The 14,884-nt window shown below is 36.1% G+C and overlaps 1 protein-coding gene across 3 annotated transcripts in view; it reads left to right on the forward strand.

Moving 5' to 3' along the window:
* Positions 1 to 14,884, forward strand: part of LOC148955499 (nuclear pore complex protein Nup54-like) — a 35,486-nt gene extending 20,602 nt beyond the window's left edge. For all 3 annotated transcript variants that reach the window (XM_089108220.1, XM_089108219.1, XM_089108218.1), the window contains exons 2-3: positions 10,139 to 10,494; positions 13,540 to 14,884. In XM_089108220.1, coding sequence (XP_088964346.1) covers positions 10,146 to 10,494; positions 13,540 to 14,759 — 1,569 coding nt within the window. In that variant the 5' untranslated portion in view covers positions 10,139 to 10,145 and the 3' untranslated portion in view covers positions 14,760 to 14,884. The remainder of the gene's footprint in view (positions 1 to 10,138; positions 10,495 to 13,539) is intronic.

Consider the following 14,884-nt stretch of genomic DNA (forward strand, 5'->3'; position numbering starts at 1 on the left):
TCATTCCAGTGGTTTGTTACTCTTCTTGAAAAATACATTTAATGGATTCTTGATCTGGAGCTTAATTGTGGTAGCTTCTTTGAGTATCCTCTTGTGAGATAATGGCTGGTTCTGTGGCTGCCCGTGAAGATGGTGGAGTTTTCCTTTAGGAGTTTATAGGTCAGCATCATATCACTATGCATGCCTCTGTAGACAAGGGTAGTTAGCTTGAGCTGCATGAGATGGTCCTTATATGAAGTTGAGCTTAAGCTTTAATTCAATTTCAAATTCAATTCAATTCAAATAAAAACATAACACAAACATCAATAACAATCCTAGAAGATAACTTGTTAAGGACAAAAAAAAGAAAAAAAAATTAAAGTAACACTGAAAAAAAATAGAAGAATAAAACATGGGTAATTAGAGAAAATTTTTTAAAAATGGAAAGATTAAATTATATTATCAAGTTTTGTTACATTTTTATACAACTTACAGAAACTTGTGGCAAGTTCATCACTGGAGGGAATTTTATTCCATTGTATAATAGATTTGTAAATGGGAGATTGCTGGGCAGCACTTGAAACGCATTTAGGAATTTTAAAGGCTCTATTGGATGATTGGAGACAGTGGGCTTCCGAATTATTAATATTATAATAGGTTAATAGTTGAGGTGGAAGATTATTGTGGAAAGCAGAGTAAGCAAGCGATAAGTTTAGTTTTTGTATGATTTGATCAAGTGGAGCTATGCCAAAATCTGAATACAAATCACGAGTTGGATATAGACGGGGAAGCCGAAAAACTGCTTTAATGGCACGGTTTTTAGCAAATTTGAGTTTTTAGTGTAGGACCGTTTTGTATTTCCGCAAACTGATCCGCAATAAGAAAGGTAAGGAAAAATAAAGGAATAATAGAGGGTAACTAGGATGTCAGGAGGAAGAAAATAATTCACACGGTTAATCATAGCTACTTGTCTCAAAATTATTGCTGTTTTGTAAGAAATATGATTAGAGAAGGACAAGCATGAGTCAATAAATACACCAAGAAACTTGGCAACCTCAACTTGTGGGAGGATGTCGGAGGAGTACCTGAGACCAAGAGCAGGTTGAATAACATCTTTGTTGTAGGGGGTTCTGAATAATACTATTTGACTTTTTTTGCTATTAATGGTCATGTTATTCGTAAGGCACCACGCCTGGACTCTGTTCAGAAGGACTTGGGCAGAGGTTATTGCCAATGGTAGATTGGTGCCAGTGATGAAGAAGTTGCTGTCATCAGCAAATAATACAAGATACACAGAAGGGCCCAGGTCTATAACAAGATCATTTATATATAGGAGAAATAAAATAGGGCCTAGAACGGAGCCTCGCGGGACACCCCTCCGAACAGGTAAGGGCTGATAGGATACTCCACCTAAACTCAAACTCTGTACCCTTCCAGATAGATAAGAATCAAACCAAGAGAGGGGGACACCACGAATACCGTAACTATTTAATTTACTTATTAAAATACTATGATCGACCGTGTCAAAGGCCTTAGAGAAATCCAAAAATAAGCCCAGCACAGTTTTATTAAGGTCAAGTTGTGAGCGTATGAACTGTGTGGCGTCAATTAGAGCATGAGAAGTTGAGAATTTCGGCCTAAAGCCATATTGGTGAGGAGATATCAAGGAAACGGAGTGCTGACTGTCAAACAGAAAGGGAGACAGCCGTCTGAAGATGATTCTCTCGAGCACTTTGGAACAGGAAGATTTGAAATTGGACGATAATTACCTATCTCAGTTGGATCACCCTTTTTAAGAACTGGAATAACAATGGCTGACTTTAGTAAATCAGGGAAAACTCTGTGGGTTAAAGATAGGTTGGCAATGTGCTTGATGGGCTCGCAAACAAAAGGAGATATGGTCTTCAGGAGCTTTTTACTTAATCCAAGACAGTCAGGAGTAAAACTATTAGGGAGAGAACCGATGATTTTAAGTACCTCATTTCTATCAGTTGGGTAAAAAAATTTGGACATAAAATTGAAGCAAGGGAATACAGTCTGTGAGGAGAAGTTGGAGTCAGTTTGAGGAAAAGTAGAAAAATAATTATTAGATGCGTCAGGTGCATTTAAGGGGTCAATTAATCTGCCATTTTTGTCTTTAAGGCAAATAGGTATAGACTTTGATTTTCTATTTTTTGAAAGTATATCATTAATGGTGGACCAAATCTTTTTCAGGTTTCCCTTATAATTGAGAATTTTTGTATAATAATAATAATTTTTCTTTGCATAATTTTTCTTTACATGCACTTTGTTGCTCGCCTCTGAACATTTTCAATGAGCCTAACATCTTGCTGGTAAGAAGGACCAGCCAGGCACATGCCAAAATCAAGATGGGGTCTAACAAGAGCCTTAAAAAGTCTTATGAATATTGTTGCCTCTCGGATACTGATGGTCCTTTTTAATAGGCCAAGGATGGAGTTTGCTTGGGAGACAACATGCTGAATGTGGCTGTGGAACCTCAACCTTTCATCAATGATCACACCAAGGTCCCTTTCTTCTCTATTCACTAGATGGTCCCTTCTATTAGTGATTTGATTTAAAATTGAGAAGGTAGCCATTGAGTTGTTAGGTCCAAAGTGCAAAATACAGCATTTGCTTGTGTTGAATTGGAGAAGCCAGCCTTGAGTCCAATTCTGTAGTCTATCTAGATTCCGTTGAATTTTCTGTTGGTTAGCACTGCCAAAAAGTTTGGCATCATCAGCAAGTTTTCATAGTTCAAATGGTGAACGTCTATAGTATAAACTTTATACAGAATATATATCCGAATATCAAATATATAAATGGTTGGTACATTCAAAAACACTCACAGGCAAATACCTGAAATAAACTGCATCAAACATTAAATATTTGTTAAGGTAACACTATTAAAATACCAAGTAAAATAGGGACACATGATTTGCAATATATCTTGGTACTAGAGGCTGGGTAAGTCATTAACTGGGGACAATTATTTTTTATTTGTTGGAGTCTAGTGACTGGTCGTTCATTAGGGGGGCTTTTAAGTTTGGGTAGTAGAACACAATTTGCTGGGGAATTCAAACAATTTAGTCTAAACCAATATGTCAACTCATGTCTACAACTATCAAGTGAATTCAATTTGGCGCTTAAGTACCTGTTCTTCCTTTACTGTCTTGGATTGGGAACATTCTTCAAGGAAGAGTTGTCCACTACATAGTAGACATCTTCTGCCCCTGCAGTAAATCAGAAGCCACGTGGCCAAAACCTTGGCAATTGAAGCACTGTATTGCCCAAGTGAATAAATTGTTTTACTGTATACCTTGCACCCCAAACAGAGATTTTCAGTGGGAGTTGAACATCCCGATTGAAGGTGCAAACCAAAGGGATAACCATAGGACTTCCATTTTTGAAGGCCATTGTTGCTTGTTGGATTCTATCATCATCTTGGACCTTCATAATAAAATCATCCATATTGGTGACCTCCTCAGATGGGATGAATACAATACCTTTTCTGTTTCTGATTGAATTGGGGTTAGCACCAAGCACATACTTTACCTTATAACCATTTAGTGCTATATCTGAAATAGAAGGTATAGCAGTAGCTCCTGATTGGTTCACAGCTATTATGTTAATAGAGACATCTGGTCCAAGTCTTTCTAGCGTTGAGCCATAATGGTCTCTACGCTCATGTTTTTTGAGATGTTCAAACATTTTTTTTTGCAATAACTGTTCTACTCCCAAATAACAGTGGTTTACTGGTCTCATTTGGACCTTCTACTCCTAGAGCCAGAATCCTTACACTACAATTATATAGGTCAGGAGTAACAGGACTACTGACTGTCCTGTCAGTCAGGGCAAATAGCCCTAAAATAAAATACCAAAAGGTTAAAAATAAAAAGCAAAGTCAAGCAAATAATACAAGTGCTTGCAGAGAGGTGGGAACCCTCAGTCAATAGTAGGCTAGCCTAAATAAACCAAGCAAAATGAATCAGAAGTAGGCACTGCACTAAGTGTCCAAGCAGGGTAGAAAAGGGCGGATAAGTACTATCAAGCAAGCACATTCAAAACAAGCCAAAATTGTACAGTACACTAAGTTTACAGGCGTCAGAAACCCCAAGGGGAGAGCCCCTTGTGATTTAATCTACAAACCGTGTCACAGAGCTATCCCAACTGGGGAAATAGCAACATTAAATACATTTGGTATAGTTGAAATTCCATTCGTCTTTTCTTCATCACTACAGTTACTGTAACTAATGACACTAAGGATATTAAGGTGAAGCTTTAAGGGAGCGTTTAGAAGGAGCTTCAATTAAATAAAAAAAAAAACTATGTGCATGCAGGTTTTCAAAAGGGCATATTATCAATATCATAAGCAGTGCTGCTCTATAATAGATAGAAATATCATTGAAACTTATAAATGAGCTAATTCAATTCAAGATTAAAAGTTTTAGTACTCTTTTTAGGAGTAAAAAGAGATTGGAGGGCAAACAGCCCTCCTTCCATGCCCATTTATTTTAAAAAACACATCCAGTCAAAATTCTGAGACAACCATTTTGTTCAGCATAGTAGAACAGTCCAGCAACTATATCTTTAGGGATATTGGGCATATCAACCCCCCACAATTAAGCAATTGGCCCATTATGCTTTAAGACTAAATATTGCCTTAAGACTAAATCAAAAGGCATTGTGTGTATGGTTGTCAATAAGAAACCTCAGTGTTATAGCAAGAACGACTGGGGGTATTAATTTGAAACTTTTGGGGCTACTACTATTACTACTTCTGCTCTTAAAATTTAAATAAATCAAAAAAGTCTAATTGTACCCAGCTTGTCAAAGAGCATAGATAGAATTTTTTGGAATGATACTAAATTTTATTTTTCAGGTCAACTTGAGGCAATATAAACTTAATTAACCAATACTATTTGTGTCAGGATTAACAACTGTTGGAAAAGTTTCTCCAATAGTCAACATACAAATAGTAACCCATGCTATAGATTCTTATAGATAAAAAATGAAAAGATATAATTTTTTATCATGAAAAAGACTACGTCAATAAAAAACTAAGAGAAATTAATTTAAAAAAAAATTTTTCACGAAATAAATTTTTTCAAGAAAAGTATAGAGCTTCACTAAGTAAAAAATGAGCAGAAACAAAGTCAAGTAACCTCCCAAGCATAAAACTTCCACAAATCACCGTCATCAATAAATAAATGAAACCCAAAAGGAGCAGAAATTACAATAAATAATCAAGTCAAACTCAAAACGAGCAAAAATTAACATGAGTAGGGCTGACACCCCCATGCCTTCTGAAGACCAAAACATAATTTGCACTTTACTGAAAACAAAATACATTTAAAATTACACTTTTTTTACTTTAATAATTAAAAAAAGTCTGAAAACTTTAAGGAATAAATATCAGTTTATGTATATTAAAAGGACAATCCATTGTCATTTTTTTTTTTTTTTTTTCAGTAAAGTGCAAATTATGTTCTGGTCTTGAGAATGCATAGCCTTTGCTTTGATGGACAATGTCCATCAAAATGATCCATAGAACTGGGGATAGAACGCAACCCTACTTATTACCTGATTCAATACAAAACCAGTTATTAACCTCATTTCCTATCTATCTTAAAACCATAAGTCCCTTGGCGAAGTAAACCCTAATTAACAAGAAAAATTTCTCTCCTGAAAGGGGGTGAAAAAACGAATCATTTGGCTTCTGTTTGGCTATAAATTTTCAAGGGTTTTTGCCTTGGCTATGGAGATTTCCCATTTCAGTGGGAAGGAGAGGGTACTAGGGACCCGGAGATTGGCCAGAAAATTGTTGTTATTGATGAATTAGGTTGTGTTGATGCATGATGTCAGAAAAGAGGGGTAGTATTTTTCTGGATCTCTACTGTAGTCTACCTCCTGACATAGTGTATTCACTCGTGTGGTCAAATTTCACCTATTTTTGAAAAGCGCTTTAAATTAGTTTTCCTTAAATGAAAGCTATAGACTTGTCGATCTTTGCAAAAACAACATATAGTTAAGCTGTGATAGACTGAATTGACTAAATTTACAAAACTGAAATTTTACCTGACTTCTCAAAGTCTTAACTGCAAAATTGAACAAATAACAAGTACATGAGACATAATTTCACATAAACCTGATTAGTAAAGACAAAATTTGAAACAAATTTTGGCTTGATTTTTGATGCCCAAAAAGTCAAACCAAAGTTTACAGTAAGCAAAGCTGCTGAAATTTGATATATGAAATGAACAAGAAGAAGCTTACAGGTGTGGCAGATGGAGGAATCTATGGGGAGGCCAAAATGAATATGGTGGTCAACTAGATAGACAGAGCTATTTCCAGGAGTTACAAATGGAATTGCGTTATGCATATTCTAATTAAAACAGTGGGTGTTGGATTTTACAGAGTTGAATTGTGATCCAACTCTCTGGTATTCAGCCTGGAGAATTTCGAAAATATTTGTGATCTGTTGAAGGGAATGGCTAGAGTTCAAAATGTTGTCAGCCTTGCATACCAAAGGTAGATTGATTGAGGATAAAATTAATGAGGATGGGTAAAGATCTTGAACATAAGAAAACACAGTTATTGAAAAGACTGGACAACATGGCTGCTCCTTGGCAGGCCCCCTTCTAATATCTCAAATTGAATTCTATTGATGAATTTTTAAATTATTTAACAAGTGAAAAAGGAAAAAATATTATTCTTAATGAAATTAATACCCTCCTCCCCCCCCCCCAAAAAAAAAAAGTAAAGAAAAATGTGAGTATATTTATGTAAACAACCTAGGTTTTGGGCCAGTTTTACACACACAGTATCACAAAAATTGCAAAAACATATTTGCTCATTAATAATGATTCTCAAATCCCCGAAGCCGCGCCACGCCGACATGACGGCGGCAAATGTGTGATTTAGTATTGGCGGCGGCCGAAATTATTTTGGCGGCGTTTCGCCGGTCAGAAATTTCCGACCGGCGGCACTCTACGGCGCGCCGATTTTTCTGATTAAAAATAATAATAAAAATTCCACTTCACCAAGCACTTTCAACCTCAATTTGATTTTAGTAATGATATTTAAATGGTTGGCTAAAAACATACAATAACAATATGACAAAACAGGAATTTGTTGGGCCGTGCGGAAAGTGTTTATGTTCACTGTTGATGAGACCAAGTAGGATTCTCATTTTTAGCCGCTAGACCCAGGGAAGCCTATGTTGTGCTTATGTTTAACATCGCATGGTTCCTATAAAATCCCGTGTTTAGTCGTTTTCTTCTTGTTAATGATTTCGGCTAATGTGTGTATAACTTTCAAACTTTGAAGTTGGAACATCTCCTCTTCATCAAATACATACGAAAAGGAAGTGAAAAAAAACAAATAAAAACATCGAAAAAACACTGTATACCAGTCAGATACCATGGCTTAACAACACCGATTATTTTAAATCAGCGGTTACATCCCTTCAGTTACAATTGATGTAACAAAAGTGAGTTTGTTCACTCTGCCTGGAGCCATGAGCATCGATAAATAAATGAAACCCAAAACAAACAAAAATTACTATAAATAACCTGGTCAAACTCAAAACGAGCAGAAATTAACATAAGTTGGACTCAAAACCCCTATACCTTCCCAAGGCCAGAACATAATTTGCACTTTATTGAAAAAAATATAAATGTTTTTACTGTTATAACTATAATAAATCAAATAATATTAACATTTTGATTACTAAATATCAGTATGTTTAAATTAAACTGACAATCCACATTCATTTGTATTTTTTCAGTAAAGTACAAATTTTGTTTTGGCCTGGGGAAGGCATAGGGGTTTTGAGCCCAACTTTTGTTAATTTCTGTTCGTTTTGAGTTTGACTCGGTTATTTATTGTAATTTCTGTTCGTTTTGGGTTTCATTTATTTATTGATGCTGATTGGTGGTAGTTTCACGCTTGGTAAATTTTTTGATTTTATTTTTACTAATTTTTTTTAATGAAGCTCTTTACTTTTCTTTGAAAAACTTATTTTGTTGAAACAGTTTTTTTAATTAATTTCTGTTCGTTTTATATTGACATAGTCTTTTCAGGGAAAAAGAAAATAATACTTGAAATCTTTTCATTTTTTAAGAATTTATAGTTTGGCCTGCTATTTGTAAGCTGGAAAAAAATTGTCAGCAATTTTTAACACCATAAACCCTTTTAAAAACCTGAACGCAAATTGTAGTGTTTAATTTAGTTTCATACCTCATCTAGTTAACCTGAAATGGATAACTTGATACCATTCGCAAAAAAAATCTGTTTAGTTTCTTTGATAGCTTGGATACGCTTACGCTATTTTAATTTGGTTAAATTTTAAGAGCAGAAGTAGCCCCAAAAGTTAGAACATAATACCCTCCGTCATTCTTGGGATACCGTACTGCTGAGATGCCTTATTGGGAGTTGGCATTAACACAGTGCATTTTGATTTAATGTTAAGGCAATATTTACTTTTTCAACATAAAGGCAAATGGGAGGGGGGGCGTGGGAGGGGGATTAGTTTCCCTCCAATCACTTTCGACTATTAAAAAGGGCATTAGCCCTTTCTATTTTCAATCGAATGAGCCCTTTTCGAAGTTCCTAAGACAACTCCTTCGATACGAAGTGCCCTCGTCTAAACGACAAAAAAAAAATGATACATTATACCCACATCTATCTTTACTATAAAAATGTCAAGCCTTCCAGTTACTTTTGATTACTAAAAAGGGCACTAGGCCTTTCGATTTCCAATCGAATGATCCCTTTTTGGGTTTCTACGACAACGCTTTCTATAAGCACCTTATATGCCGCCAGAGCATAAATGACAACCCTGGGCCTGAGGGCTGTGGGGGTTTTTCATCCTCTAAAACCTAATTTCCAGAACTTTCAACTACGTTAAACAAAACGGATATCTCAAAATTTGGATTGGATGTGTTTCGGGAAATGGTGGGCGTGAAAGGGGTGTTAGTTGCCTTCCAATCACTTTCGATTATTAAAAAAGGCACAGGCCACTCCAATTTCTAACTGTATGAGCCCTTTTCGAGGTTTCTACGACAATTTCTTCAGTACGAAGTGCCCTGGTCTAAAGGAAAAAAATAATAAATAATACATCGTGCCAACTTCTTTCTTATATACCCCCAGGGCATAACTTAAAACCCTTGCCGTTAGGGTTGTGGGAGAGTAACCTCCTCAAAAACATATTTTCTGTCTGGAAATCAATTACTCTGAACAAAAGGGCTATCATAGAATTTTGATGGGAAGTGTTTGGGGAAATGGTGGGCATAGAAGGGGTGTTAGCTGCCTTCCAATCACTTTCGACTATTAAAAACGGCACTAGCTATTCCAATTTCCAATCGAATGAGCCCTTTTAAAAATTTCTACGACAACTTCTGCGATAAGAATTGACCTGGTATGAAAAAAAAAACAAAAAAAATAAATAATACATTGTGCCAACATTGTTCTTTATTTAGGCAGCGAGATGGCGCTGCCTATGATAACATCCTGAATTGCCTAATGTTCTTTTACCTACCTCTTTTCATCCGAAAAATCAGAAAGAAAAATGAACAGAATTTTCAAGTGGAAGGTAGAATTTTTGTTTCAAGAAAAATTTCTTCTTTTCCTTCCTACGAACCGATATACATGGCGAGCCCAAGATGACAGTATTTATCTTTAAGAAACAGATTAGCCGGGATGACGGTTGAAGCCCGGAGGTCGATATCGATAAGCAAAAAGAGAGAGAAAAAAAAAAAACGGCGGCGTCAGCGCGCTGATGCAAGCTCGGTGGTGCGCCACTGATTTTTCTCGGCGGTGCGCCGTCGACTTTTCGGCGCGGCTTCGGGTTCTAGTTCTATTGTTCATGAATAGCTAGATCAGTGGGAAAAAAATGCTCTAAAATTTTTTAACTTTACTATGTATAAAAGATAAAAATAAAAACCAAACAAAAAGGCAGTAGAATGGTGCGTGTATTCTTTTTTTTTCAAAATATGGTTTGTATAGTCCTAAATGTCTTTTATAGTCTGCAACAGTGAAAATACCAGTTTGTAACAAGAATAAAGTGCATCCTTTTCCATTAAAAATAATAGTATGTCTTATGAAATGTAATTTCTATTGTTAAATATTGACTTTAGCTAATTTCTATGCCGTTTTTTAGATTTAAAATGAGTTTTAATTTTGGAAGTACTACAGCCAGTCCAGCCCCCACATTTGGGTTTGGCTCAAATACCACTCCAACTTTTGGCTCATCGAGTACACCCTCCTTTGGTGCCACCACCTCTACTCCTTCTTTTGGAGCAACAGGAGTGTTTGGATCAACGCCTAATTTTGGTTCAACACCCAGTTTTGGCTCAGCTACCTCATCCCCGTTTTCGTTCAGTGGATCAAATTTTGGAGCTAGAACAACTGCTAGTAGTGGCTTTGGAACAACTAGTATTTTTGGCGGCGGTGGAGGACCCTCTTTTTTTGGTGTAACGCAACCTACTCAAGCAACAAGTGCACCAGTTTTTTCAGGTAACATATCTAAAATCACTTTTTTCAGCATCATGCTTGTGAATCAAAAATGAGTTGTAAAAAATGTCTGGGCAAAATGAAGGATAAGCCTTGAAGTAAAGCTATGTATGTCATGTTTGCCTGTATCAAGAGCTTGTGCTTTTATTCGTATTTGAAAATACATTCTAGTTGTCAGGAATAGCTGCTGTGCTTCTGAAAGCTTGATCACCTTTAATAAAAAAAAACGCTTTAATTTGACTGGTTCTTTCCAAATATGCTTCAGGATTAGTTCCTGTCAAACATGACATTAATGTAACAACAAATTTGGCACCAGCTTACCAAATAAAACACAAATAAAAATACAACCCGACTTTTACATAGGATGTGAAAATTTCGTTCTCAATGCATGTGGTTATTTCAACCACGTCTAAAATGTCTTAAAATTTGTGTGTAAATTATTTTGAGATCGGAATAGGCTTTGATGTGACTCGAAAAGTTTTGTAGAAAGGTCAGAAATACTATTGTACTATTTGGTCATAATTTTCTCCAGGTTCTGTGAAAACCAATTTTTAAATGTGAGTACCAGAAGATAATATTCCTTTATGTCTTATACTTTTCAATCGCGTAAAAGCTTTAATGGTTTTGTAAATGTAGATAATGCCTCATATACTAAGACTATTATTTAAAAGAATGTTGTTAATGCCTCTGTCCTTTAAATCTCGCAGACTTAAAATATATACCTGTATATATGTATATGAGCTTTATCTTCTAAATATTTTTTATCAGTTATATTTTCTATATACTAAAGACATGCTTTCTGCTTTAATCAAAGAATAATTTCAATACATTCTTTGATATATGAAATACAGAATATCAAATGCAACAAGGATAACCCATGGCATAGGGAAAAGAGACCCTGATTACGCATTGATTTACCTTTGAAACAAACCCATCAGTATTGGCTAGTTTAGGTTATATTTATTTTTAAGTGTATTTTTGGGCTAACTCGGGTTGAATTCGTTTGAATTTCTGTTTTTAGAGTACGTGTCACTAATAGATTCTTTGTAAGAACATATTGCTCCATAGTCGGTGTTTATTCCTCAATTAAATGTCTAGTCGTTGAAGTTAAAGATGGTATTGTTGAAAAGTTGGTACAGTGTTGTCAGCCCATCAAATTGTAGCCCCAAAACAGAATATAAAAGAACTGGTCGTTTTTCATCTTAAACTTCCTTAAACTGCAAGTAATTACACCAGTAAGTTTAATTGAGGTAACTCCATGACTTCATCATATAGGTGGTGTTTATTGATCTTTACTATCCTGATTGTCTCTGTCTGCTTAGAACCAAATTGTCAGATCTGATAAAAATATATAATTTGAAATACTCTCTAGTTTATGATCATTCCAGATACTGAATCTTTATTCCAGCCACCAGTAAAAAAAAAGAAATCGTTAAAGGGGAATTCCCTCATATTAGATATAAAAAAAAATTATAGATTGTTTCTTGAGGCCTGGGCGCTTGCCACGTCTAAAGGCTCGATCTGCCAACCTTAGCAAACAAAGCAAGGGGAGGGGTGAACAACCCTACGAGGGCCAAAGACCCGAATAAAGTGAGGTCTAGTTCACAACGTTCCGCTCGACTGAATCGAGGGGACAAACATAGCAACAGCCCATGTATGAGGATTGAAAGCATGAACTCTAGGATTTAGTGATTAGAGCTGCGATTATGTATTTTTGCTAGATTCTATGTGCGTAATAAAGGCCTTTGTAAATTGTAGGCATATAGGCAAAGATCCAAATAAGTGTGATTCGTATAGGCCTATAACTGTCGCATGTAATATTTGCAAGTTATTTGAGTGTATTTTATTACTTCATGTTATTGATTTAGTTAACTATGATGCAAATCAGTTTGAGTTTAAAAAACGAATTGTTTGCCAGCATGCGCATCGAGCCCTTTCAGTTCTTCTAAGAGATGTTAGCGTTGAGGGACAAGTTCTGCATATATGTGCAATTGATGTGTCCGAAGCGTTCGACAGTGTTGTTTATTCACAGGCCCTTTACTCTTTATATGAGCTAGGGGCAAACGCCTTGGCGTTTACCTTGGATACGCCGACGATCTGCTACTTATTAGTCAGTCGAAAATTGGGTTAGCACAGTGTTTATATGGTCCGTTCTTCTCTTGAAAAATTGGTTTATTCCTAAATATCGCCAAATGTGAATATTTGTCGTATAATGATATGTTTGGTACGGATGATTTAAATTGCCGTCTTTTTGTTACTCCCGGTTTTCTAATCTCAGGTGGCTTGGGATTTCGGTATGTGATTCAGTTTCAGCTCTGCGGCGAAAAACTGTATCTGATAATAAATATAAATTAAAAATGGGTTATGCTAAGATAGTTGCTAATCGTGTTTATAATAGGCGCTTTCTCGCGAAATTTTACTCGACTTTTTGTGATCATGCAATACTTTTTGTGTCTGGACTTGACCCTCTATTTTGAGAAAGCGATCTGAATCTAATCCGCATTTATTATATCCGGTACTGCAAGTTTCTGCTTTATTTGCCACGTTCCTACCTTAATAGAAAAATAATTTCTCGGTTTGGTGGTACTGATATTATGCGTATTCTGCACCATCATCAACATGTAATTGCTTCTGATGCGTGCTTAAGGCTGGGCCCTCAACATCGCCTCTTTCGGTTGCTTAGTGCTGTTTTATATTTTTGTTTATTTTTTTTGTTTGTTATTTATTTGTCATTTTGTAGTGAATTTTTCTTTCTTTCTTTTCTTTATTACTCCACTATTTTTCCATTGTAAGTGGGTTATAAATAAACCATCAATATCATCATCATACATGATTATCTTAGATTCTTCATTCATGGTTATAAATTCTGCTCAGTCGATTCGTGGTGTTTGATGTCTTCTTCTGATTTTTCTTAGTACCATTACCGTTAAACTATCTTAATATATATTTGTTTTGGGCATCCATAATAGCAGTGAATTAAAAGTGATTAAATTTCAGCACTATTATAAGCCTTTTTTCATCCTATTTGCTCATACGTATTTTTTCTAGGATTGGGAACGCAATCTTCTTTTGGTCAGCCAGCACAAGCTCAAGCTGCTCAGCCAACATCTACTGTGGATGCACAATATAATGCTGTCCTATTCTGTAACATTTATGGAGACGAAAGAGACGCAATTCTGTCGAAATGGAACGCCCTACAAGCATGCTGGGGGACTGGTAAGGGCTATTATACAAACACAGCCGTCCCTGTTGAGTTTAAACCCGATGGTCATTTTTGTCGTTTCAAGTCAGTACTATACATTCCTATACCTGAAACTAAAGATGAAGAAGGATTAGTAGCCCTCATTATTCAAAAGAAAGCGGGTGACGTCTCTCAAAATCAGGCTTCACTTGTTTCAATCATACAACAGGCCCTTGGAAATCGTCCTGGTCTACTCGTCTCTGTGATTAGTGTCAGCCCCGTCGGAGAAACAAAATGTGAGGTGTTAATCACAGTAGAAGAAAAGACAGCTGTAGGTGGATCACAAAAGGCTGGTGCTACCACCCTTGCAAATTATCTTTGGGGACAACAGAATATCAAAGCCAATTTAGAAAGTCAAGGCGTTGCAAATTGTTATCCCAGAAATAAGCCCTCTGCTTCTCAAATAAAGGAATATTTGGATGTACCTCCAGCTGGAATTGATGTTCGTCTTTGGCGTCAAGCAGTAAATAGCAATCCAGATAAAGATCGATATTTACCTGTTCCGGTGATTAGCTTTGAAGCTCTAGCTGGTCATTCGAAATCTATACAAGCTGAGACTGAGAGGCAAGGGAAAAAACTGGATGAATTTGCGAGTGAGCTAGCTAAGATGCAGCGAGGTATAGCTGAGGCTTCTGCTACCATCAATCAGATGAAAATGACAGAGTTGAGTTTACAACATAGACTACTCAAGGTGATTATCAAACAGGAATATGCACGACGGGCTGGTATTGGTCTTACTTCAGAAGAAGAAAAATTGGGAGCGAGACTGGAATCTTTAGTACGTGAGCTGTCTCTTCCTGCTCAATTTCGAGGCAAATTAAATGAACTACTCTCTCAATTGAGGTTAAGAACAAGGGTTGAGCAACCGATGTCTGATCAGAAAGCATCTTTAGACCCTAATACGGTTGCGGAGCTTAAAACAATCCTCATCGAAGAACAGAAAGGCTTAAAAGAATTATTAGATATCATAAATGAAGATTTTGCTATTCTGAAGTCAATTGAAAGCGCAGCAGGAACCAGAGTATAAATTGCTAACTTGCACATTTGACGACCCATTTGAATGATTCCAGAAAATGATCTTTGGAATTTTATTTCTTGGAAATTGTATGTGAATAATAAACACACTTTATAATACTTTTGCTTGGGAGATTT

The sequence above is a fragment of the Artemia sp. Qi Xiang Cuo genome, chromosome 2 (assembly GCF_049724085.1).
Source record: "Artemia sp. Qi Xiang Cuo chromosome 2, ASM4972408v1, whole genome shotgun sequence".
Classification (NCBI taxonomy): domain Eukaryota; kingdom Metazoa; phylum Arthropoda; class Branchiopoda; order Anostraca; family Artemiidae; genus Artemia; species Artemia sp. Qi Xiang Cuo.